Source organism: Jaculus jaculus, chromosome 2 (genome assembly GCF_020740685.1).
Source record: "Jaculus jaculus isolate mJacJac1 chromosome 2, mJacJac1.mat.Y.cur, whole genome shotgun sequence".
NCBI lineage: Eukaryota > Metazoa > Chordata > Mammalia > Rodentia > Dipodidae > Jaculus > Jaculus jaculus.
The window spans coordinates 111,041,452-111,064,926 of record NC_059103.1 but is presented as its reverse complement, the minus strand read 5'-3'; the positions used below and the strand labels follow the sequence as shown (position 1 = coordinate 111,064,926).

Below are 23,475 nucleotides of genomic sequence, written 5' to 3'. Positions count from 1 at the left end.
TATATATGTTTATATGTATATAAATGCAGGTGCTTAAGTGGAGGTCAGAGGACAACTTTTGGAGGTTATTCCCTACCTTTCCACCTCAGTTTCTCTCTCTGGATTCTTCGTGCTCTGCTGTTCTTTGCTATGCTTGCCACACTCCTTCAGAATTTTTTTTTCCCTTTGCCTCTCACATCAACATCAGCTTCAGCTGGGATTGCAGAAGTTGATGGGCTTCTGGCTTTTTACACGGGTCTTGGGATCATGCTTGAATACTCTGGCTTGGTTGGTGAATGATCTTCCTAGTCCTAGAGTTTGTTTATTTTGTCTTTTTTAGTTAGGGTCTCACTCTAGCTCAGACTGACCTGGAATTCACTATGTAGTTTCAGGGTAGCCTCAAACTCACGGTGATCCTCCTACCTCTGCCTCCCGAGTGCTGGGATTAAAGGCGTGCGTCACCATGCCCAGCTGAGTTTATTTTTTTGAATTGGTACTGGATGTTTGAAATCTTTATCTTTATCTCAGAGACTATTTTTAGGAAAAGTTTCAAAATTAGGGTAGCATTGACATGGAAGTTAGAAAGGGGAAAGGATCTTTCTGGAATGAGAATGTGGTTAGAAATGGCATATTCCAGTGTGAATGTTGCCTTACTATCTTTTTGCAGAAATATATAATTGAACTTAAGACACAATTAAAATACAGGATGAAATGAAGTTTTATAACCTAAAAAAAAAAGCACAAAGACTAAAAAACAGAGGCTGGGGTGATGGCTTAGTGGTTGAAGGAACTTGTTTACAAAGTTTGATGGCCTGGGTTTTATTCCCCCCATAAACGCACAAAGGCAGATGTATCAAGTGGTACATATATCTGGTGTTCATTTACATTGTCAAGATGCCCTGATACATCTATCCTCTCTCTGTCTCTTTGCTCACAAATATATGTATATTTAAAAATTTTATTTATTTGACAGAGAAAGAGGTATGTATATGCACGCACGCGCACACACACACACACACACACACACACACACAGAATAGGTGTGCCAGGGCCTCCAGCCATTGCAGATGAACTCCAGACGCATGTGCCCCTTGTGCATCTGGCTAACTTGGGTCCTGGGGAATTGAACCTGGGTCCTTTGGCTTTGCAGGCAAACACCTTAACTGCTAAGCCATCCCTCTAGCCCACAAATATTTTTTTGTTTTTTGGTTTTTTGAGGTAGGGTCTCACTCTGGCTCAGGCTGACCTGGAATTCACTATGTAGTCTCAGGGTGGCCTCGAACTCTCAGAGCTCCTCCTACCTCTGCCTCCCGAGTGCTGGGATTAAAGGCGTGCGCCACCACACCCAGCCACAAATATTTTTTAAAATGACTGAAAAACAGTAGATATAACTGAAATCTTATCATACAATCTCAGTTTTGATAACATGGGTAAACTATTAAATGCAAACATTACCAGGTCTTTTTTTTTTAATTTTTAATTTATTTATTTGAGAGCGACAGACACAGAGAGAAAGACAGATAGAGGGAGAGAGAGAGAATGGGCGCGCCAGGGCTTCCAGCCTCTGCAAACGAACTCCAGATGCATGCGCCCCCTTGTGCATCTGGCTAACGTGGGACCTGGGGAACCAAGCCTTGAACTGGCGTCCTTAGGCTTCACAGGCAAGCACTTAACCGCTAAGCCATCTCCACAGCCCTATCAGGTCTTTTTCACAACTGCAATTTCTAAAATAAATCCTTGGATAGAAAAAGAGAAAAACTACCTTTCACAACCCTTCTTTAAGTCATGTTCTACTTTCAACTTTTTGGACAGTACTGTTAAATAGTAAAAACTATTATTGTCCTGAATTATCATTGTAACAATGCTAAGTATAGAGCATTTCTAATTACACAAAACCAGTTTTTTTTTAATAAAGCAAGCTGGTTTTAGGAAATGTATGTATATATATATACACACATACACATATACATTTGCTAAGTGTCTAACATTGCAAATTATATATATATATATATATATATATATATATATATATATGCACACATATATATGTGTGTGTGTATGTGTGTATGTGTATGTATGTATATGTATATATGTATGTGTGTGTGTGTGTGTATGTGTATGTGTATATATATATATATATATATATATATATATATATATATATATATCGTGTATAATTTTGTCTCAGGCTTAAGTCCTCCATCAGTCATGACCTTATATTGCTGTTCACAGGTGGAAACGGGATAGCAGTGGAAATAAAATCACACACCCTGTTTCTGGGAAGTGCATCTTACAGTTTGTCGCCATAAAAAGGAAAGACTGCGGAGAGTGGGCAATCCCAGGGGTAAGCACTGCTGCTATGTCAGCCCAATGCCGACGTGCTTTTACTGCCTTGCCCACTCTGAGGTTGTGCGGCTCTTTACTCCCCCGTTTCCCCCCACTTTAGTTTGTCTGTTAGCACCCCCGAAGTATCACTCTCAGTAACACATTTAGAACAGTACAAAGCCATTAGAATTAAGTGTAATTCTAACGTCTTAGAAAAGGACATGGACTTTTGGTCATGTTTTGCCTTTCCATAGCTGGATGATATGGAGTTCAGGCTCTCACCTTTAAAATACAGGTTACCATATTTACCTCCCAAAGGTAGCATGTGAACATCTGGTACATAGTGAGCACTCAGTGTGGGATCTCACCAAACACCCATTCCAAACTCAGAGCAGTATTTTTTTTTAGCACTATTTGTTGAATTTTGTTAAAGTCAAGCATAATAAAAATGTACTTTTTACTATAAATTGTTATGTGTAGTTTAAAACTTTTTAATCTTTTGTTTTAGAGAGAGAAAGAAAAGCAGATAGTGAGAAAAATTTTAAAATATATTTTATTTATTTATTTGAGAAAGAGAATGACTGAGAGGGAAAGAATGAAGGAGGCAGCTTAAGATAGAGAGAGAATGGGTACACCAGGTCCTCTAGCCACTGAAAATGAACTCCAGACACATGCACCACCTTGTGCATCTGGCTTACATGGTACTGAGGAACTGAACTTGAGTCCTTAGGCTTGTAGACAAGTGCCTTAACCACTAAACCATCTCTCCAGTCCAAGTTTTAAAAATTTTAAATCATCATCAGGAAGTAGAGTGTACATTTATTGGCCTGTGTTGAATTTATTCCAGTGAGAGATTTGAAGTAACCTTTAAAATATGTATGTGTGGTAGAGGTTTTGTAATTGTAGTTGTTGTGAAATGGATATAGTTTGATATGAAGATGACTATAAATATGCTGCTTTTTGTTTCTTTGTAGAATAAGCTGGAGTGGAATTAAAGATTTTAGCCAGCTCTAATAAAGCTAATTTCTATGAGCCAAACAATCAGACTTTAATCATGTTGACTTTAAGAACATAGTAATAATTTCATCAGAGGGTCTTCCATTTTTATTGGCATTTGAAGTATTGTGTGTGTGCACGCACATGTGCATGCATGCAGGTATGTATGCCACAGTGCATATGCACAGTGTGGAGGACAGACGACAGCCTCACCTTCCACCTTGTTTGGAGATAGGATGCTCTTGACTCCTCCTTCCACTGTCATGGGTGCATTGTGATACAGGCATGTGCTCTCTTTGTGACCAGCTTTACATGTGTTATGGGGTTTAGAACTCTTGTCAGGTTTAATGGTAAGCACCTTTAACACAGTGAGCCCTCCCCATTCAGTCATTTGAAGTTCTGGTCAGTGAAGCAACAGTTATCATTGACATAATTTGGAGAGTTGTTCATCTACTTACTATAATTTGAGTATGGGCTTCTTGTCATTTAGTATTTTAAAAATTGAGGATATAACAGAGCAAAATATATAAGTATCTTTGCCTTTTGGCACTTATATTCCACTGAGAGGGGCAGATAATATAAGAGAAATATGTTAACTGTACTGTATGTTAGTAGGTGAGAAATATGAAATAAACCTAAAGTAGGACAGGAGATTCGGAGTTGCTTGAGAATTTGCAATGTTAGACACTTAGCAATTAGAGAAGGCCTTTGGAGAATATAACATTTAAGTGAGCCATGTGGCTTCTGGGGAAAACATCTTGGCTAAAGGTAAGAGCAGATGCAAAGGCCCTCTGATGGGCGTGTGTCTGGTATATTCTAGGAACATGGAAAAAGTCAGCGTGGCTGGAATGAAATGAACATTGGGGAAGAATCATTTTGTTACTCTCCACACTTCTGAGTTTGAGTTTGGAACATATTAGAAAATGAATGTGACTGGCTTAGGTTGCCACAGACTAACCCTTGACCAATCACTGTGGCCAAATGCATGAGCTATTGACTGCTGCTAGAAACAAGTGGTTTAGAGGAGAGCTTCTCATGGGGGAAGGAGGATAACTGCTGTGGTCAGATAGAACAGTGTTTCTGTTGCACCCCTCAACATTTGTTGAATAAATCAAAGCTTATTACTTTCTTTGGTGTGATGTGACTTTAGGGGATGGTAGACCCTGGAGAAAAGATTAGTGCCACACTGAAAAGAGAATTTGGTGAGGAAGCTCTCAACTCCTTACAGAAGTCCAGTGCTGAGAAGAGAGAAATAGAGGAACAGTTGCACAAGCTCTTCAGTCAAGAACATCTAGTGGTAAGAAATGGTGGTTCCTAGAAAGGATTTAGTCTTGGAAATCTAGTAGATCCTTTCTAAATAGATTGCTTTTATATTTGTAGTATATATTCATAACAACAACCTAAGGTATAGACCTTAAGTAGAATTTTTTTACTAAATAATTTTGTTTATTTGCAAGCAGAGAGAGAGAATGAGAATTAATGAATATGAATGGCCATACCAGGACTTAATGCCACTGCAAATGAACTCCAGACTCATGGGCCGCTTTATGTATCTGGCTTTATGTGGTACTGGGGAATTGAACTCAGGCCTTCAGGCTTTGCAAGGAAGCACCTTTAACTGTTGAGCCACCTCTGTAGCCCTGTAAATTAAAAAATATATATTTTTATTTATTTATGAAAGAGAGAGAGGCAGGCAGAGAGATTGGGTGTAGGTGTACCATTTCCTCCTGCCACTGCAAATGAACTATAGACATATGCATCACTTTGTGCACCTGGTTTTACATTGGTACTGGGGAATCAAACCTTGGCTATTAGGCTTTGCAAGTAAATGGCTTTAACTGCTGAGTCATCCCCAGCCCTATAAATAGATTATTCAAAAACTTATTTAGGCCCAGTGTGGTGGTGCACGCCTTTAATCCCAGCACTCAGGAGGAAGAGTTAGGAGGATCTCCATGAGTTTGAGGCCACCCTGAGACTACATAGCGAGTTCCAGGTCAGCCTGGGCTAGAGTGAGACACTATCTTGAAAAAAACAAAACAGAAAAAAATTACTTATATGTATGTGGGAATGCATATCAGTGTGTGTAGGGGGTGGGGTAACAGGGTCTCTTGTCTGCAAATGAGTGCCATATTGTGTGTCTGACTTTACATGGGTGCTGGGGAATTGAACCTGGTCTGGCAGGGCCCATCTCTTCAGCCTTTGTATGTTGGTTTTTGCTTAAAGGTTTATGGATCAAGTTTTGGTCAGTTTGATCACTTATTTTTTCCTTATTCTGTTTTTTAAACATATATTTTTTTATTTGCAAGGACAGAGAGAATGAGAATGGGCACACCAGGACCTCCTGCTGCTACAAACAAACTTCAGATGCATGTGCCACTTTTTGCATCTGGCTTTACATAGGTACTGGGAGATCAAATCCAGGGTTTATAGGCAAGTGCCTTAACCACTGGGCAATCTCTCCAGCCCCCCCCTTTTCCCTTATTCTTTATATGTATTTACTTATTTATTTAATTTTGGTTTTTCAAGGTAGGGTTTCACTCTAGTCCAGACTGACCTGGAATTCACTCTGTAGTTTCAGGGTGGCCTCGAACTCATAGTGATCCTCCTACCTCGGCCTCCTGAATGCTGGGATTAAAGGCGTGCACCACCACACCTGGCTCCTTAGTTTTTCTTTAGGTATGAGCTCCTATGACAGATAAACTATTTTCTTGTACACTGAATACTTGTTCAACAGATGTCTCTGTTTTTAAATTATGTTCTACAAGTTTTTCTTTTTCTATATCTGTATGTTCTCTATTATCAAGAACATGCCTCATAAATATATGGGTACTGGTAATAAAAGAGATTTTCTTTCTGTTGGCTTTTATTTGGATTGCTGTGTTTTCATTTCTTAATTCATTTTAGAAGGATGTGACATGTAGCCCAGGTTGGTTGAGAGCTTGCTATGTAGCCCAGCTGGCTTTCCTCAGCCTATTGAATGAGATTAAAATGGTTGTAGTCAGGTTTGCATTGCTGGTAGAAATCACCCAATCAAGAGCAGCTTGTGGGAAAAAGAGGTTTATTTTGGCTTACTAACTCGAGGGGAAGCTCCATGATGGCAGGGAAAAATGATGGCATGAGCAGAGAGTGGACATCACCCTCTGGCCCACATAAGGTGGACAACAGGAACAGAAGAATGTACCAAACACTAGCAAGGGGGAGCTGGCTATGACACCCGTAAGCCCGCCCCCAACAATATACTGCCTCCAGGAGGTGTTAATTCCCAAATCTCTATCAGCTGGGAACTTAGCATTCTGGACACTTGAGTTTATGGGAAACACCTCAATCAAACCACCACAAAAATATTTTGTTTTTTAAAATTATATTGTATATATCTTTTTGAATTATATTTGGGTTTGATTACTGGTTCCAAATCATGTATTGATAAGCTTAAGCTTCAATTTTGAGTTTTAGCTATAGATTTTCTTAACTAGAATCATGTATCTTTCTATATATGAAATAATAACCAAAGAAATTATTACAGTAGAAAATACCTAGACTATGAAATGTTAATAACAGCATATGTTTAAGATCTGACTCTGCCAGTTTTTCACCCCCTGATGCTAAGGATAGAACCCAGGGGCTTCTGCATACCAAGCACACTCTGCAACTAGGCTATAGCACCCTCTCAGGTGCTAAGTTGATCACATATAGCCCCAGCCTCTGGCAGGTGCTCTGCTGAGCGTGTATAGCCCCAGGCCCTCTCAGATGCTATGCTGAGCATATATTGCTCCAGCCTTTCTCAGATGCTATGATACTAGGGTCTTGTGAATTTTAAAGCTGCCTCAAAAAGAATATTGGCCCCACCTGAGAAATTAAAAACAATTTTATAATGCTATATTAAAGTTTTTTTTGGGGGGGTGTTGTTTTTCTGAGGTATCGTTTCACTCCAGGCTGACCTGAAATTCACTATGTAGTTCCAGGCTGACCTTGAACCAATGGCAATCTTTCTATCTCTGCTAGGATTAAAGGTGTGCACCAGGCTTTAAAACTTTAAAGGTTTTATTCCCTTACAAAGAGCTCACATCTTTTTATTTATTATTTATTTATTTATTTTGTTTTGAGTAGGGTCTCACTGCAGCTCACTCTGTAGTTTAGGTTGGCCTCAAATTCATAGTGATCATCCTATCTCTGCCTCTGTAGTGCTGGGATTAAAGTCATGCACCACCATCAATTGGCTTAAAGGTTTTACATTGCTTCTTTTAAATTTTTTCTTGGTTAAAAACACATGACAAAATATACTATCTTAACCATTTTTAAATGTATAGCTCAATGGGATAAGTATATTCATTATTTGTACAAAATAAAAACAAAAACAGTTCACTAAAGGTATCATTCTTTTGTTCTATTCATTCCTGTTTCACCCTAGAGTATTTTTTTTTTCTTCCTTCTTCTAACAACAGATATATAAGGGATATGTTGATGATCCTCGAAACACTGATAATGCATGGATGGAGACAGAAGCTGTGAACTACCATGATGAAACAGGTAATTTTATGTTTTTTATACAACTCGAATTAGAGAACCAACTTAAGCCAAAAAGTCTACTAGGGAATGGTTACATCTGGACTGTCGTAACATATTAACCAATTACTTGTTGATTTTAGGACTATGTTTATGTTAACGTAAGTTGTTAGTATTAAAAGACTATAGAGAGGTCTGGAAAGATGGCCCAGCAGCTAAGATACTTGTCTGCCAAGCCTAACAATGTGGGTTCAGTTCCCTAGTACCCACATAAAGCCAGATGCATCTGGAATTCATCTCTCTTTCTCTGCTTGCAAATAAGTAAATTATTTAAAATGAGTGTCTTTTCTGGTGTCAAGATTTTGAATGTATTGTGAGAGCCACATCTGTCATTACAAAAGGAGTGGAAAAACCTGTCTTAAAAATTAGTATGAACTTCTCTTGAAACCTATTTTATTGCCAAACTGGATGATGCTTTAAGTGTTTGGTTTTATTTGTGGCATGATGAAGTAAGGACACATTTTCAGAGGACTAAATGTTCTGCTCTTGGCTCTTTTCTTAGCTGTGTAGCCTTTCCTGGCACTTATCTTCTTGGACTAGCTTGTCATTCATAAAATGGACTAGAAGTAGAAGGTCTGCCACTTTTATTTGAAGTTGGAAAAACTCCCAGCTCCATTTCCATTTTCTCTATGCAACAATTCTAAGCTTTCACAATAGTTCATCGTTGTGGATTGAGAAATAATAGAAACCTGCAAACGTGGCTTTCTACCTGTAGGGCTCAAACAAGAATTTTCCTCCCAAGCGTGGTTATATAGTTAGTGTATGTTTAGCTGCTTCCACTCCAACTCGTTTATCCCTTAAAAGAAAAAATTGCGTGCTTAGCAATTCCAAAACTTTTGCTTGTGATATTTATTTTATTTCTTTAGATTTTTTTTTTTTACCTTGTAGTTTGCCTTCTAGTAGTTTTGAAAGATAGACATTTATCTGATGAAAGAAGTCAAGGCAGATGGGCCTTTAGTGTGAGGCTTAAATTTTTCAGGTTATAGGTATCAGCCTAAAATTTCCTATAGTGTGCTTCTCTTTGGATTTCTTTAGAAACTTTGTAATATCTCAGATACCCTTTAAGTAGTTTCATCCTTCTGCTGTGGTAGTGAGTTCTGGGCATAGGGGAATCCTGAGAGAGAGAAACCTATGATTTAATTTCAGTGAGCCTGTGTTTCCAGACTGTGACCTTCACAAGTACTTCTCATCTGCTGGCCCCTCCTTCCCTCCTTAAATCTAATTGGAAGGTCTTGAGGAACCTGTGCATTCCCTTGGTCATACAGTTTTACATGAGAGCATATAATTATAATCTGGGTGAATTTTTAAAAGTTTCATTTCCCTTTTTGCTGCAAGAAGGGATTTTTCTGCCAGAGAGGGTAGGTAGTAGCAAAGTGCCCTGTGACCTCAGTTCTCTGATGGATGTAAGAATTGTTCATTTTCAGTTCAGCCCTTCTTGTGGGAGTGGAAGTAATAACTGCTGAGCTCTTCCTGTCAGACCATGTCTTTTTAAACTTTTTTTGTTTTCTGAGGTAGGGTGTCACTCTAACCCAGGCTGACTTGGAGTTGACTATGTAGTCTCAGGTAGCCTTGAGCTCATGGAGATCTTCCTAATTCTGCTTTCCAAGTGCTGAGATTAAGGGCATTTGCCACCATACCCAGCTCTTTTAAACTTAAAAGAAAAAAAAAAAAGTTTGTTTTGTACTGTAAGTGACCAGAGGAGGTAAATAAAAGAACTTTGAAGATGTTGTTAGAATGTTAGAGGAAGGTATTTAAATAACTCATACTGAATTTTTTTAAAATATTGATTAATTAATTTATTTATTTGAGAGAGCAAGAGAATGAATGGGTGTGCTATGGCCTCTAGCTACTGCAAACTAATTTTAGACACATGTGCCAACTTATGTATCTGGCTTTACATGGGTACTGGGGAATTGAACCTTGGTCCTTAGGCTTCACAGGCAAGTTCTTTCCAGCCCAATAATCTATACTTTTTAATGTTTGCCTTCATTTTTACTTTTTTATCCCCCCCATCTCTCAATAATGGATGTTTTAGTTACAGTGGGAATAGACATAGAACTATCATGTTAGCCCTGGTATTTAGAACCTGTGTGCTGGCATATTAGATATTCTTTTAAGCAATAGCTTTATTGTTAAGTATTATTAAATACTTAAAGGTAACTGGAAGTTATTTAGAAAATAGATATATAAAGAAGAAAATACTTTTTAAATGTACTGATTTTTTAAATAAAAAGATTGTATACAAAGACCCCCTCCCCACACCCTAATTCTACTGAGGGTCTTCAGTGGGATTACTGATGTTCATTGTGGGGACCAAGAAGCCTCAGTCAGACTCTGCGGGGAACATGGTGCGTCAGGCTGTTCCCATCCACTCTGAGGCTCTTACGGTCTTTCCACACCCCCTCCCATGATGTTCCATGATCCATGGTGGGCAAGGTAGAGGTCTGATTCAATGTTACTTTTTCTGTAGACTCTGAATCTCTTGTTTTTATGAGGTTTAAGTGACCACAGTGTCTGTCACCGTTTCCCTGGAACTGGCTTTCAGGCTTGCTATGAAAGCAGTATTTGAGTCACTGCTTCCTCTTTAATGACCTCTGGGCCTGAGCAGATAAGGTGGAACTTGTCCATCTCCTGGTAGACAGTTGGTTCTCTCTTCTTGATATATTGATGTATCCTTGTTCTATTTTATATTCTGCTTCATCTGTAAAATAGAACTGATTCTCCAACTAAACGTGAAAATAGTTTGAGAAAAAGGGATAATCCTTGTCATTAGAATGATTATTGATGTGTACAACCATTCTTGTTAGAGAGCACTGAAGTTACTCTTTGGAGCCTATTGGTTTATAGTTCTAGGGAATCTGGCTTTATTACCAGAGCCAGATAGGGGTTCACTTACTAAGTGGGTCTCATGTCCAATCTGTGAGCAGTTGGTTACCTACATTGGCTTTTTGTACAAGTGTATACATCTTGCTCAGCTGGCTGATTTTGTAACTGGCAGAATCACCTGCTTAATCAGTTGGCAACTATTATTCTCCAGCTACTCTCATAGCACTTTCCATCACTATGAGGGCTATCTGGGAGGAACTGGATTCCCACTCAGTTCTAGCGTGATCTCTTGATGTCCTGTTGTTACAGGCTGTGTACATTTTCAGCAGTAGGACTTTCCTTTTAGCTCTTGAAGGTAACCAAGTGTTTTGGCATTAGCCTGTATTATTTTGGGGCCCTCATATCTCCTTGTCCAACAAACAACTCACTGTTTGTGTGGGTGGGGGGAACCCAATTCCAGCCCTGAGAATTAACAGCCAGCACCTATGCATGGTATTAGGGCAATGCTTTCTCCTCCCTTTATGGAGCTCAGGTCCCCTTCACTTTTATTCACAGTAATGACTTGAAGAGTGGTATCCTGGAAGAAGATTTCTATGGGATTAATTCATGTTACCATTGGTTTTTTGCATTACCCCACCTCCTTCCTCTACTCCCTAGGTCTTTGCATACCTTTCCCTTTATTTTGCTTATCATTGACTTTTTGTCCAGTAGCCCTCCCTCCCCTTACTATTTCTCCTTTTTTCTGTCTTCATTTCTTTGTCTTTTTCTTTCCTTCTCTTTTTTTTTTCAAGGTAGGGTCTCGCTCTAACCCAGGCTGACCTGGAATTCACTCTGTATTCTCAGGGTAACCTCAAACTCACAGCAGTCTTCCTCCCTCTGCCTCCCAAGTGCTGGGATTAAAGGCATGCACCATCACACCCAGCCCTTTTCCTATCTTCATTCTAATGCCATGTCCATATTGTAGATATTTATTACCACTTACCAGGTTAGGGACTGTATGTGAGAGAGATCATGTGATGTTTGTCTTCCTGAGCCTGTTGTGACCTCATTTAGCATGATTTTTCAAGTCCCTCCATTTTCCTGAAAATGTGATTGTTTCATTTTTTTCCTTACCACTGAGTAGAATTCCACTGTGTACATGTACCAGTCTTCATCAACCATTCATTTGCTAATGGGCATCTGTGGTGCTTCTAGTTCCTGGATATTGTGAATAGAGCAGCAATGAAAATGGTTGAGCAAATGTGTCTGTTATAGTAGCATCTTTGGGATAGGCCCCAAGAGGTATAGTTGGATCTAATGGCAGTTCTATTTTCAGCCTTTTGAGGAATCTACATACAAGTTTGCATGGCTGTACAAGTGGGCACTCCCACCAACAGTGGATGAGGGTTCCTGTTACCCATACCTCCGCCAGCATGTGCTTTCATTTATTTATTTATTTTGATTTTTCAAGGCAGGGTCTCACTGTAGCTCAGGCTGACCTGGAATTCACTCTGTAGTCTCAGGCTGGCCTCGAACTCATGGTGATCTTCCTATCTAAGCCTCCTGAGTGCTGGGATTAAAGGCGTAAGTCACCACCCCTGGCTATTTAATTTTTAATGGTTGCCATTTTGACTGGAGTGAGATAGGATCTCATAATCATTTTAATTTGAATTACCCTGATGAGTGGAGATGTTGAATATCTCTTCAGGTATTTAAGGGCCATTTCTATTTCTTCCTTTCAGAACTCTCTGTTCAATTTTCTGTCCCATTTTTTTTGAGTGAGGTCCTTGATTTTTTTTATTATTTAGGTTTTTGAGTTCTTTGACGATTCCAGATATTAAACCTATATTGGAGGTATTGCCAGTGAAGATTTTCTCCCATTTAGTAGATTGTCTATTGGCTGTTGTTGGTTTGCTTATTTATTGTACAATATATTTTTAAAATTTTCATGAGGTCCCAATTGTTGAGTGCTTGCCTAATTCCCTAGGCCTCTGGAGTCTTGTTCAGAAAGTCTTTTCCTATGCCTGTATCTTGCAGTATTCTCCCTTCCTTCTCTTCTGGTTGATTTAGAGTTACAAGTCTTATATTCAGGTCTTTAGTCCATCTGGAGTTGATTTTAGCGCAAGGTGAGAGGAGGGGGTCCAACTTTAATCTTCTACATGTGGCTGTCCAGTTTCGTCCAACTTTAATCTTCTACATGTGGCTGTCCAGTTTCTTGAGCACCATTTATTGAAGATGCTGTCTTTTTTCCAGTGAGCACTCTTGGCCACTTTGTTGAAGATCAGATAGTTGTAGTTACTTGAGCTCATACCTGGATCTTAATTATATTCCACTGATCCATGTGCCAGTACCATGGTGTTTTTATTACTATTGCCTTATAGTATAGCTTGAAATCAGGTATGGTGATACTGCCAGAGGTATTCCTTTTGCTGAATACATTTTTAGCTATCTGATGCCTTTTGTGCTTCCATAGGAATTTTGAGTGTTTTTTCTAACTCCGAAGAATATTGCTGAGTTTTGATTGGGATTGCATTAAACTTTCTTTATCTCTTTTGATGACTTTTGTTTTGAAGTCCATTTTGTCTGATAGCACTATAGCTATCCATGCCTTTTTCTTACTTCCATTAGCTTGGAATATCTTTTTCCATCCTTTCTCCCTAAGGTGCTATTTATCTTTATTGGTAAGGTGAGTTTCCTGTAGAAAGCAAGTGGATGGGCACATTTTTCTGATCCAGCTTTTAGCTCTGTTTCTTTTGATTGGGCATTGATACCATTGATGTTTAGAGTTATATTGTGAGGTGCAAGTTAATCCCTTCAAATTGGAGGTTTTTGGAGTTTGATGTTTTCTTGGACTCTATAAGTTTTCATCTTTGTTCTACTCATGGTTGTTATTTTCCCTTCTTGTATACTCTTGAGTGTGATTGTTTCATCAGTTTGGGTTATTATGTGTAACATTCTCTGTAAGATTGACTTAGTGCTCATATAATCATATAGCTGGCTTATTATGGAAAATTTTTCTTTTATCTTTGATTATGAGGGATAATTTTACTGAGTATAGTACTTTGGGTTGGCAGCCATGGTTTCTAAGGACCTGTAATGCTTCATTCTAGTCCTTTCTGGTTTTTAAGAGTTTCCATTAAAAATCAGAGGTAATTCTGTTAGGTTTATCTTTGTATGTTATAAGCTGTTTTTCTCTTGCAACTTTTAGAACTCTTTGTATATTTTCAGTGTTAAGAATTTTAACTATAATGTGATGTGGGGAATTTCTTCTCTGGTCCTGCCTGTTTGGTGTTCTGAGCACCTCTTGTACTTTGATGGGGCTTGCTTTTGTGATGTTAGGGAAATTTTCTTTGGTAATTTTGTTGAAGATGTTTTCTATGCCTTTAGTGTATATTTCTTCCCCTTCACGTATGCCAATGGTCCTATTATTTGGTCTCTTTTAGGGTGTCCCAAATTTCCTTCATAGTCTGTGTACATGGTTTTTGGCATTTATCATTGTTTATGGACTGCTAGAATTTTTTTTTTTTCTGTCTTGCCCTCAAGTTTTGTGTGTTTATCCTCCATATGGTGTACTCTGTTGGTGAGGTTTTCTTAGGAGCCTTTTAAAGAGTTATTTCATTTTTGTTGTCTATTATGTCTTTTCAGCATTTCCATCTCTTTATGGAATTCCAGTTGTATTTCATGATTAAATTTTCTTGTTGTTTTGTTGGAGTTCATTCCTGCATTTGATTATATTTTCTTTTTTTTCCAGGGAGGGTCTCACTCGGGTCCAGGCTGACCTGGAATTAACTCTGTAGTCTCAGGGTGGCCTTGAACTCTTGGCGATCCTCCTACTTCTGCCTCCCGAGTACTGGGAATAAAGGCATGCACCACCACGCCCGGCTTTATTATATTTTCATTGAGTTTATATATGCTTATTGAGGTTATTTATTTGTGGTTCTCCATTTCCTTTATCCTTCTACCAAGTTTTTAAAAAATACTTTTAAATTAAATAATTAATTAATTTGAGAGACAGTGAGAGAGAGGGGGGGGGGAGGGAATGAATATGGGTGAGCCAGGTCCCGTAGCCACTGCAAACAAACTCCAGACACATCCAGCATCTTGTGCATCTGGCTTAACATCTGGCTTTATGTGGGTACTAGGGAGCTGAACTTGGGTCCTTTCACTTTCTAGGCAAATGCCATAACCGCTAAGCCATCTTTTATGCTCTCAAGTTCTTGTTGATTGTCTTCAGTTTTTTGAGATTGATTGTATTGAGTTCTGTTTGATTTGTTTCTGTTTCCTTCAGCTATGTGTTGAGTTCATTCTTGAATTCTTGTTATTAATTTTCTTCATTTAGCCATGCTTTAAAATCTTCTCTGAGTTTACTTTAGCTTTCAGCTAGTTCATCCATCCTTTTATTCATGGTCTTATTAAGTTTGTTGAATATACTTGTCATAGCTTCATTTTGGGGTTCTATGACTGGAGTTTCCTCTCTGTTTGCAATGGAGGCTTCCATTAGGGAGCTAGGTGACTTAGGTGGGGATGTTTTGGTTTGGTGTCTTGCATTCTTAGTTTGGGGTTGGGGTTTGCCCATGGTGAGGTCATTGCCTTGTTTTGCTAGCACTGTGACAATTAGTATCTCTTGTGGAATGTGTGTTGATTCCTTATTTAGGTTTGGTCAAGGTAGGAGTGAGAAGGTGGTGTATTCATAGGTTTTGACTGGGTGCTCTTGTGCCTTAGTGGGTCTTTTTTATGTATTCACTCTCCTTGGAATTCTGGGTGGTGTCTTGGAGTGCCTGGCCACTTCAAAGATGAGGGAGAGTCCTGTTAACTCTCTGGTACTCATTTCTTGGTCCTTCATGGTAAGGTTGGCTGTAGCAACTATGGGAGGCAAGGTGAGGGATAGTAGGGATCTCACTTGGGGGTTTGAATCTCTGTCATGGTGGTTAAATATTTTGGGGTTGAGATTATTGCAGACAGATAGCTCGCTATTTTTGAGACTGCCACAGCACATCTTGTGTGGGGATCTCATGTTTCCCTCTCTTCCCCACTAGGGAATAGGAAACTCTCTCTACTCTAACTGAACACGCATGCAGGGTCCTAACTTCCTCATAAGAGCTTCCTGGGAATGGAACCAGGAACCTAGGCTTACTCACTCCACAAATGCACAGGGTCTTAGCCACCCCACACCAGCCTCAGGAGAACCAGGCAGGACAAAATAATTTTAGAAACTGATGATTTCATCATCCAAAGAAACCACCATTATTAACACTTTGTTTTATCTTTTTCAGACTTTATGTAACTTTTTTAATGAAAGAGAGCAAGAGTGAGTGAATGAGAGAGAGACAGAGAGAATTGGCATGCCAGGACCTCCAACCACTGTAATTTGAACTCCACACACATGGGCTACTTTGTATACATGTGTGACCTTGTGTGATTGCATCACCCTGTGTGTCTAGCTTATGTGGGACCTGGAAAGTTGAACATGGGTCCTCAGGCTTCACAGACAAGTGCCTTAACCACTAAGCCATCTCTCCAGCCCATATGTAACCTTTTTTTGATTTTTCGAGGTAGGGAGCATTTTTAAGAAATAAAGAAGTTAAAGTGTATATTGTACTGTGTTGCTTGATGCTTCCCTTGAAAATGTGTTGTAGAGACTGATGGCTGCACTTGTAGATGCTCTGCAAGCTTTGTTTTTGTTTTTTGAAATAGGATATATAGCCTTGGCTAACCTGAAACTTGACTATGTAGCCCAGGCTGACCTCAGACTCAAACCTCAAACTCCTGAGTTTGCCTCTAAAGGGCTGGGATTATAGGCATGTGCCACCATGTCAGGTTCAGTCACATTCATTTTTAATGACTATGTGAATCTGTGGTATATCTGTTGATTCTTAAATGTGTGTCATATGACAAAAAGTTTGATTTTTGTCCAGTTTTTTACAAGTAATATTTAAATACATATAGCATACTAGTTAGGTGTCTTTGCATGCTTGAATTCTTTGACAGGTGGTCTGTTTCCTTTGAATATTTATTTTTCTTTCCCTCTCCCATCCCTTCTCTTTTGAGACAGGGTCTAATTATATAGCATGTGTAGCTCATGCTGGCCTTGAACTCATGGCAATACCAGCCTAATTGTATCTAAGGCCTCATATATGCTAGGCAAATGTTCTATTACTGGTATATATCCCCAGCTATATAATTGTTTAAAGTGATGTCTAGCATGGAGTGTGATGTATAGGGTTCACTGATATAAATTGATTGAATGCTCACCAAGGAGAAATTATTTTCTATAACACTTGATAAAAATTGCCAAGTTGTCCTATAAAAATATGCATTTTACATTCCTAACAGTGATAGATAACATTTAACTGTAGCTAGAAATATTTTAATAAATATCTTTATATAAAATATAATTATAAATATTATTGTTTTTGATTTGGCATTATGCTTAGAAAAGTTCAGTTACATTTTTTTGTTAGTGTTTGCTGGTTCTTTTACATTTACGTCTAATTCCTTTGGAATTTATTTTGATATAAAAAGTTTCATACGCATATAACTTGTCTCACTTTGTTTTTCAAGGTAGGGTCTCACTCTAGCCCAGGCTAATCTGGAATTCACTGTGTATTCTCAGGCGGGCTTCCAACTCATAGTGATCCTTCTACTTGTGTCTCCTTAGTGCTGGGATTAAATGCATGGACCACCAAACCCAGCCATGATCTCTTTTCTTAAAAAAAGAAATTCTTTCTTAAAGATAAAAATTGGTAGCTTCACCTAATAATTAAGAACTTATAGTTAACATTTAGACATTTGGAATTTTCTGTTTTTAATGTACTTGGCAATCTAAAATGTAGTGAAGATTCCAGATTATTTTTAGTAAGACTGTTTAAAGATAAAGAATTTTGTTGAAAAAGAAATGAATTCCTTTATTATTATTATTTTTTTGTATGGTGTTTCCTTGGTAATTAGGAGAAATAATGGACAATATTAACCTGGAGGCTGGAGATGATGCTGGAAAAGTGAAGTGGGTGGACATCAGTGATCAACTCAAGCTTTATGCCAGCCACTCTCAGTTCATCAGACTTGTGGCAGAGAAACGAGATGCGCACTGGAGTGAGGACTCAGAAGCTGACTGCCATGGGCTATAGCGTGTCTCCATGTAAGCCAAAGGCCAACAAGGAGCATGTGATGAACAAGGCAATACCAATAACACAGAACTCACACTACACAAAGGTCACTTGGAAATTACTTCATTCACTTTCAAAGTGTTTATATTTAGGAAGTTTTTGTGGCAGAATAAAAGGAGAAATATGATGAAATAGAGCAACAAATTTTCAGTTTTTTTCTTGTCAAAAAGGTTAGAAATAGTCAGATTTTGTATATATTCTGTGTAAGCATGTTTAAACCAAATTTAAGTAACTGATTCTTTTTGAAGAATTGCAAATACAATAAAAATAGATTCTCAACTGGCTGTGACCCTTTTTCCCCCATCTTGCTCTTATCTGTTTGCTTTTACTTCTGGAGTGTTCTGAGGTATGACTAATGTTCCTGCCATGCCAGGCTCCTAATGGAGGAATGCCACTGTTGGAGGGATATTGTAATGCCTATGTTGATTTTCCTTTATTTGCCTCAAAATTTCCTTCCTTCCTTTCTTTTTTCTTTCTTTCTTTCCTTCCTTCCTTCTTTCTTCCGTTCCTTCCTTCTTTCCTTCCTTCCTTCTTTCCTTTCTTCTTCTTCCTTTCTTTCCCTTTTTGTTTGTTTGTTTGTTTCTTTCCTTTTTATTTATTTGTGAGCGGGACTCTTGCCACAGTAAATGAACTCCAGATACATATTCTACTTTGTGTATCTGGCTTTACACGGGTACTATGGGGTCTAACCTGGGTCAGCACGCTTTTCAAGTACCTTTAACAGCTGAGCCATCTCTCCAGCCCTCACTTTTCTTCATGTAGTCTTGTTGAGACTGATTTGAAAGATGGAAGCTTGTGGATTCCTGACTTTGGGTCATCAGTTTTATAAGGAAATTTCAGTTATTTTTGTCAATAAAAAAATCACTGGAGAGAGAGCTCAGCAGTTAAAGATACTTGCTTACAAAGCCTGATGGCCTGAGTTCTATCTCTAGAACCCACATAAAGCCAGAGGCACAGCTATCTGTAGTTTGTTTGCAGTGGCACTAGGCCCTGGTGTGCCCATTCTCATTGTCTTTCTCTCTGTTTGCAAATAAATAAAAAAAAAAAAGATCAAGATGAATGGATAAAAGTTCATATTTTCATTTTCAGAGTTTCTAAATTTAAAATAGTATGTCCAGATAAGCAGTAATTTATAGAGATTTCACATTATTGTAGTTACTGTGAGTCATAAATCAAAAACATGTGGGATGGAATAAAAATGAGTTTAAATCAGTCAGGGACAGAAGATAGTCTTTGAGTATACCAGTGTTCTTTTGTTGGAAGGGGGATGATAAGGATTGAGGTAGTATTTTAATTGCTGCATAATTAGTATTATAAATCACAGTGACCAGGAGATAGTGATGTGGTGTCTCTTAGAAACATGTTAGAGGAAGGGGAAGTAACACTGTTTTTTCTCAGTGAATGTGGCTGTCACATTTTGCCTAATGATATCCACTGGAAATTTCCATGATGTTAATCTACTACTGGTCAACCTGAACGAGGGAATGTCAGACTTGCCCCATTCCAGATGGATAGATGGGATGTGTGAAAAGTCTGAGGTTTAGGGAAGGGGACATGGGTTTTATCTTTTTCATTATTTGAAAAAGGCATTAGGATTACACTGTAGCCAACAGAAGAACTATGGCTAAGGTAAAACAAAAGGGAGAGGGGACCTTTTGTTTTGTTTTGATTTTGGTTGAGTTGATGTTAGGACTTTTTTGGTGGTAAGCCAGAACTGACCTGACATGAGGCCATTTGTCCTTACTGTAACTAAGTCTTGCTGAGATACTTGGAAGTGTTTGAGTTTCAGATTCTTTGAATTCTTCTGGACAGATATTTTTAAAAATCCATGGATTCCTGGTCCCTGGTGCACGTCATAGAGGACATGTACTTGAGGCTGACCTACTCATGAGGGGCTGGGTGGAGGAACTTGTTTCTACTTATACTGTTTTGCAGGAAGACATGCTATCTTCTTGGCACCAAACAGAATTACCTGAAATAGAAACTCCTTTATAAAAGCTCTTAAGAAAGATTGAGTGATTTTATGAAAGTAACACCTTTGTTTAGTTTGATATATTTGAGCTGAAATTTATAATGACATATCTAAAACTTTATTTTAATATATTTAAACCAAGTAGCCAGTTGATAGATTTAATGTTTTTTTGAGTTTTCACAGGAGTTTTTCACTTTCAACTATAGATAAGGTAGAAGCCGCAGGTGACCTTCTGATAATGACAAGTAGCAACCACCATCTATAATCCAGAAAAAAAAGATTAAAATGTTAGTTTAAGACCTTTTTGGAGGAATATCTCCTTCTATATCATTAGGTAATATTCCCTTTATATTTACTTTCTTATGTTTTAGGTATTAAAGGATTGTGCAGTTTTTTTTAAACAGATATTTAGTAGGATCAGTCGTAACATAGGAATTATTTACTGAATAGATTATATCACTTAATCCCCCAGGTACTAATCCCACTTTACAGATGAAACTATTGGTATTTTGAAATATTACCCAAGGGTCTACTTATGACTACTTTGACTCCCAGTCTCCCTGGTTTCAGCACTTAATCTTTGTCTCTTAAGAATCTCATTCTGTATGACTGAGCTAGCCAGACACTCTATTCTTTGTCTATTTTAGTCTATACTAAGGTTATGAATTCTTTGTAATTTGTTAGCTAAAGGGTACAGTTTATGTTACACATTATATTGTGATGCAAATTATGTGTTAGTTAAGCAGTGACCACACTAGCCCAGATTATGCACTTGTGACTTGGAATTTATAGCCCTTGCCTGATTTGTTAGCATTGTTGGAATATTGTACATATTTTGGCTGAAAAGACAATCTATTTCATAATTTATTAGTCTAAGGATAATGGCTGCAGTCAATATTTGTCTTGTTAGCAGGCATTCTTAAGCTTTTGAAAACATTTCAAACTCAAACAGCATGTGATGAATTTACATAGTATTACAATTATCTTAAAAGCTAAACATGTGCTGGCTACAGAGGAAACCTGAAAATTCTTGCTAGTTTTTGAGGACACTCTGACTTAAAAGTGTATGTTTAATATGTTTAGAACCTCTGGTGATATATGTCCTAAAATATTTCTCAGGTTTTACTAAATAAATTTTATTTTTATATTTTATTTTAAATATATTTATGCGTATGTGTGTGCTTGTGCAGCAGGACTTTTTTGCAACTGTAAACAAATGTTAGACAGAAGCATCACTTTTTGCCTCTGGCTTTAGGTGAGTACTGGGGATTTGTACCTAGGGCTAATCACTGAGCAATCTTCCAAGCTCTGTTATCCTTTCGTAAAGCTGGGCAACAAACCTAGGGCCTTGTACATACTAGGTAAGCACTATGCCATGGACCCACACTCTAGCACACTTAATAAACCAATTTAAGCATATATCCATTAAAGAAACCTGTTGTAATTAAATTGCTCTCCTTTAAAACTATTTTCATCATAATGTTAATTTAAATATTTAAATATTTAAAAATAGATAATAGTTGAAAGATATTTGGAGATTTTACTAACCGTTTATACTTCTGGCATAATGGAATTATTTCTGTTGAGACAGATAGACAACATAGATTATTGTTATATGAAAGTTGTACTAATTCCTTCATTACCCCCACTTGGCTCTTGCATTTTACGAGTATTCTATTGCTGATGTGTTAAAAATGGTATAACTTTGGGATTAGAGATAGAAAATAAGGTGTTTCAGTTACTTAAACGCTTACAAGTTGAATCCTTAAGTATCTTGTCTGTAACATGGACCTTGATTATTTTCACATGACCTATGATATCCTGATGCAAATATTTGAAATGGTGAAAAGTACTAAGAAGTGAAACTTACTAGAAGGGAAGTTATTGGGAAAACATCAGTCTTTCTCAAGGTACTTTGAAATAAATACCATGTAATATTTCATTAATTAAGCTAGACATGGTGGCATATGCCTTTAATCCCAGCACTCAGGAGGCAGAGATCTGGAGGATCACTTTGAGTTCGAGGTCAGCCTGAGACTACAGTGTGAGGTCCAGGTCAGCCTATGCTAGAGTGAGACCCTACCTTGATAAAACAAATAAAAAATTAATTAGCTGACTTGTTATTTTTTTTTAAAGAAATAGGCCTTTTCTGGTTTGTACTTATAAATGAAAGCCAGTGTAAGTTAAAACAGAAGTCTCAGAGTTTATAGCCTGTCCACCAAGCAGACTGCTGGTTTTGTGCTAGGGAAATATGTTATGTTGCCTTGAGATCAAGCTGAACTCAGTTTGGTAGTTTTACAGTAGGCCTTTTCTCATTGTCTATGAGACAAAAATAAGTCTGAGGTAAACTTTACTGTTTGAAAGTTCTTAACCTAATATTGCATGTGCTTCTATCAACTTAAATTTTGTGAACTTCCATGGCATTATGGAAAGAATACTGTTTTAGACATACAAAATTTTCCATGCAAAGGCTTGGGGAAACTGAATTCATAACTCATGAGTTCTAGTTGGCTATATCAGTTGGGTTCATGCTGTCATATATATAGTTCAGAGGTATTACGCTTACCTTTGCTGACACTGATTGTCACTTACTTTTATCAATATAGTCAGAAATAAAATCTTACCCCAATGAAACCCTAAAGATAAGAAAAAAAGTTATTAAGATATTATTTTCAGTCCAGTTAGTAAGTTTGTGGTTTGTAGTAGCATTAGAAAAGACTTTTACCTGCAGTTGGTTCAAAATAGAAGTGATTAACTATGAAAGAAGAAAAGACCGTTACTATTGATGGGCTTATCTTTTGACTTAATACGTACATAAGCGAAAATATTTTGTATATGGATATATTTTATTCAAAATCATTTTAGCATTTTATTTACATGGTAGTTTTTAAATGAAATATTATCAGACTTAAATTTCTTTCATTCACAGAAATATTTTCTGTTCTATATTGTAACTGTATTCACTATATTTGAAAGATAGCATTTGTTCTTAAACACAGTGTTGCTGTCTTTTGTCACTGATATAAATAGTACAGAAATGGATTATACTAGAACCAATGTTTTAGTACATCTGCAGACACGGACTTTGTCTGGAGGATTTGTTTACATAGCTATTTCCCTGGAAAAGTGTTGCTTTGTAGCTTCTGTGTGGTCTTCCTAAGAGCTCAGCAGCTTGTCCAGGAAATTGACCACTCTGCCTAAATGGTGAATCCTCCTAGTAGTGCGGCCTATCTCTCAGAATACATGAAGGAACAGAACAGTGAAGTTAAACACTGGCCAACCTGGGCAGTTCTCAGGTACAAACAATGCTCTGAGGGAGTGGTTGTTGTCAGAGGTAGAGACTCTACCCACCATGTAGATATGGTGATCCTATGTGAGTCTTTCTGGATGCTTTAAATAGGAAAATCTCTGGTAACTTGTATGAGCTCTAAAAAGTGTGTATTTTTTAGTGTCTCTGCACACTCAGGAATTTATCTCTCATGTGACTATAGAAAAGGACCTGAGCTTTCCACCCATAGGTAGGCATTTGGTTAGCTGTGACTGGATGTAAGGATGAACTTGTTAGTTTTGTGATCATCAGTTATTAATCATTGAAGGTAATCCCTAAAACATGTTTACTTAGGGGCTGCAGAGTAGCTCATTCAAAGTGCTTGCTTGCAAAGCCTGAGA

The 23,475-nt window shown here is 37.8% G+C and overlaps 1 protein-coding gene across 2 annotated transcripts in view; it reads left to right on the top strand.

The window, feature by feature from the left end:
• Nudt9 (nudix hydrolase 9) overlaps window positions 1-18,113 on the top strand; it is a 47,491-nt gene extending 29,378 nt beyond the window's left edge. Inside the window, exons 5-8 of one of the 2 annotated variants that reach the window (XM_004661604.2) lie at window positions 2,212-2,323; window positions 4,451-4,597; window positions 7,743-7,827; window positions 17,617-18,113. In XM_004661604.2, coding sequence (XP_004661661.1) covers window positions 2,212-2,323; window positions 4,451-4,597; window positions 7,743-7,827; window positions 17,617-17,795 — 523 coding nt within the window. In that variant the 3' untranslated portion in view covers window positions 17,796-18,113. The remainder of the gene's footprint in view (window positions 1-2,211; window positions 2,324-4,450; window positions 4,598-7,742; window positions 7,828-17,616) is intronic. The other variant, XM_045143473.1, reaches the window with a different exon arrangement.
• Window positions 18,114-23,475: the final 5,362 nt, after the last annotated feature.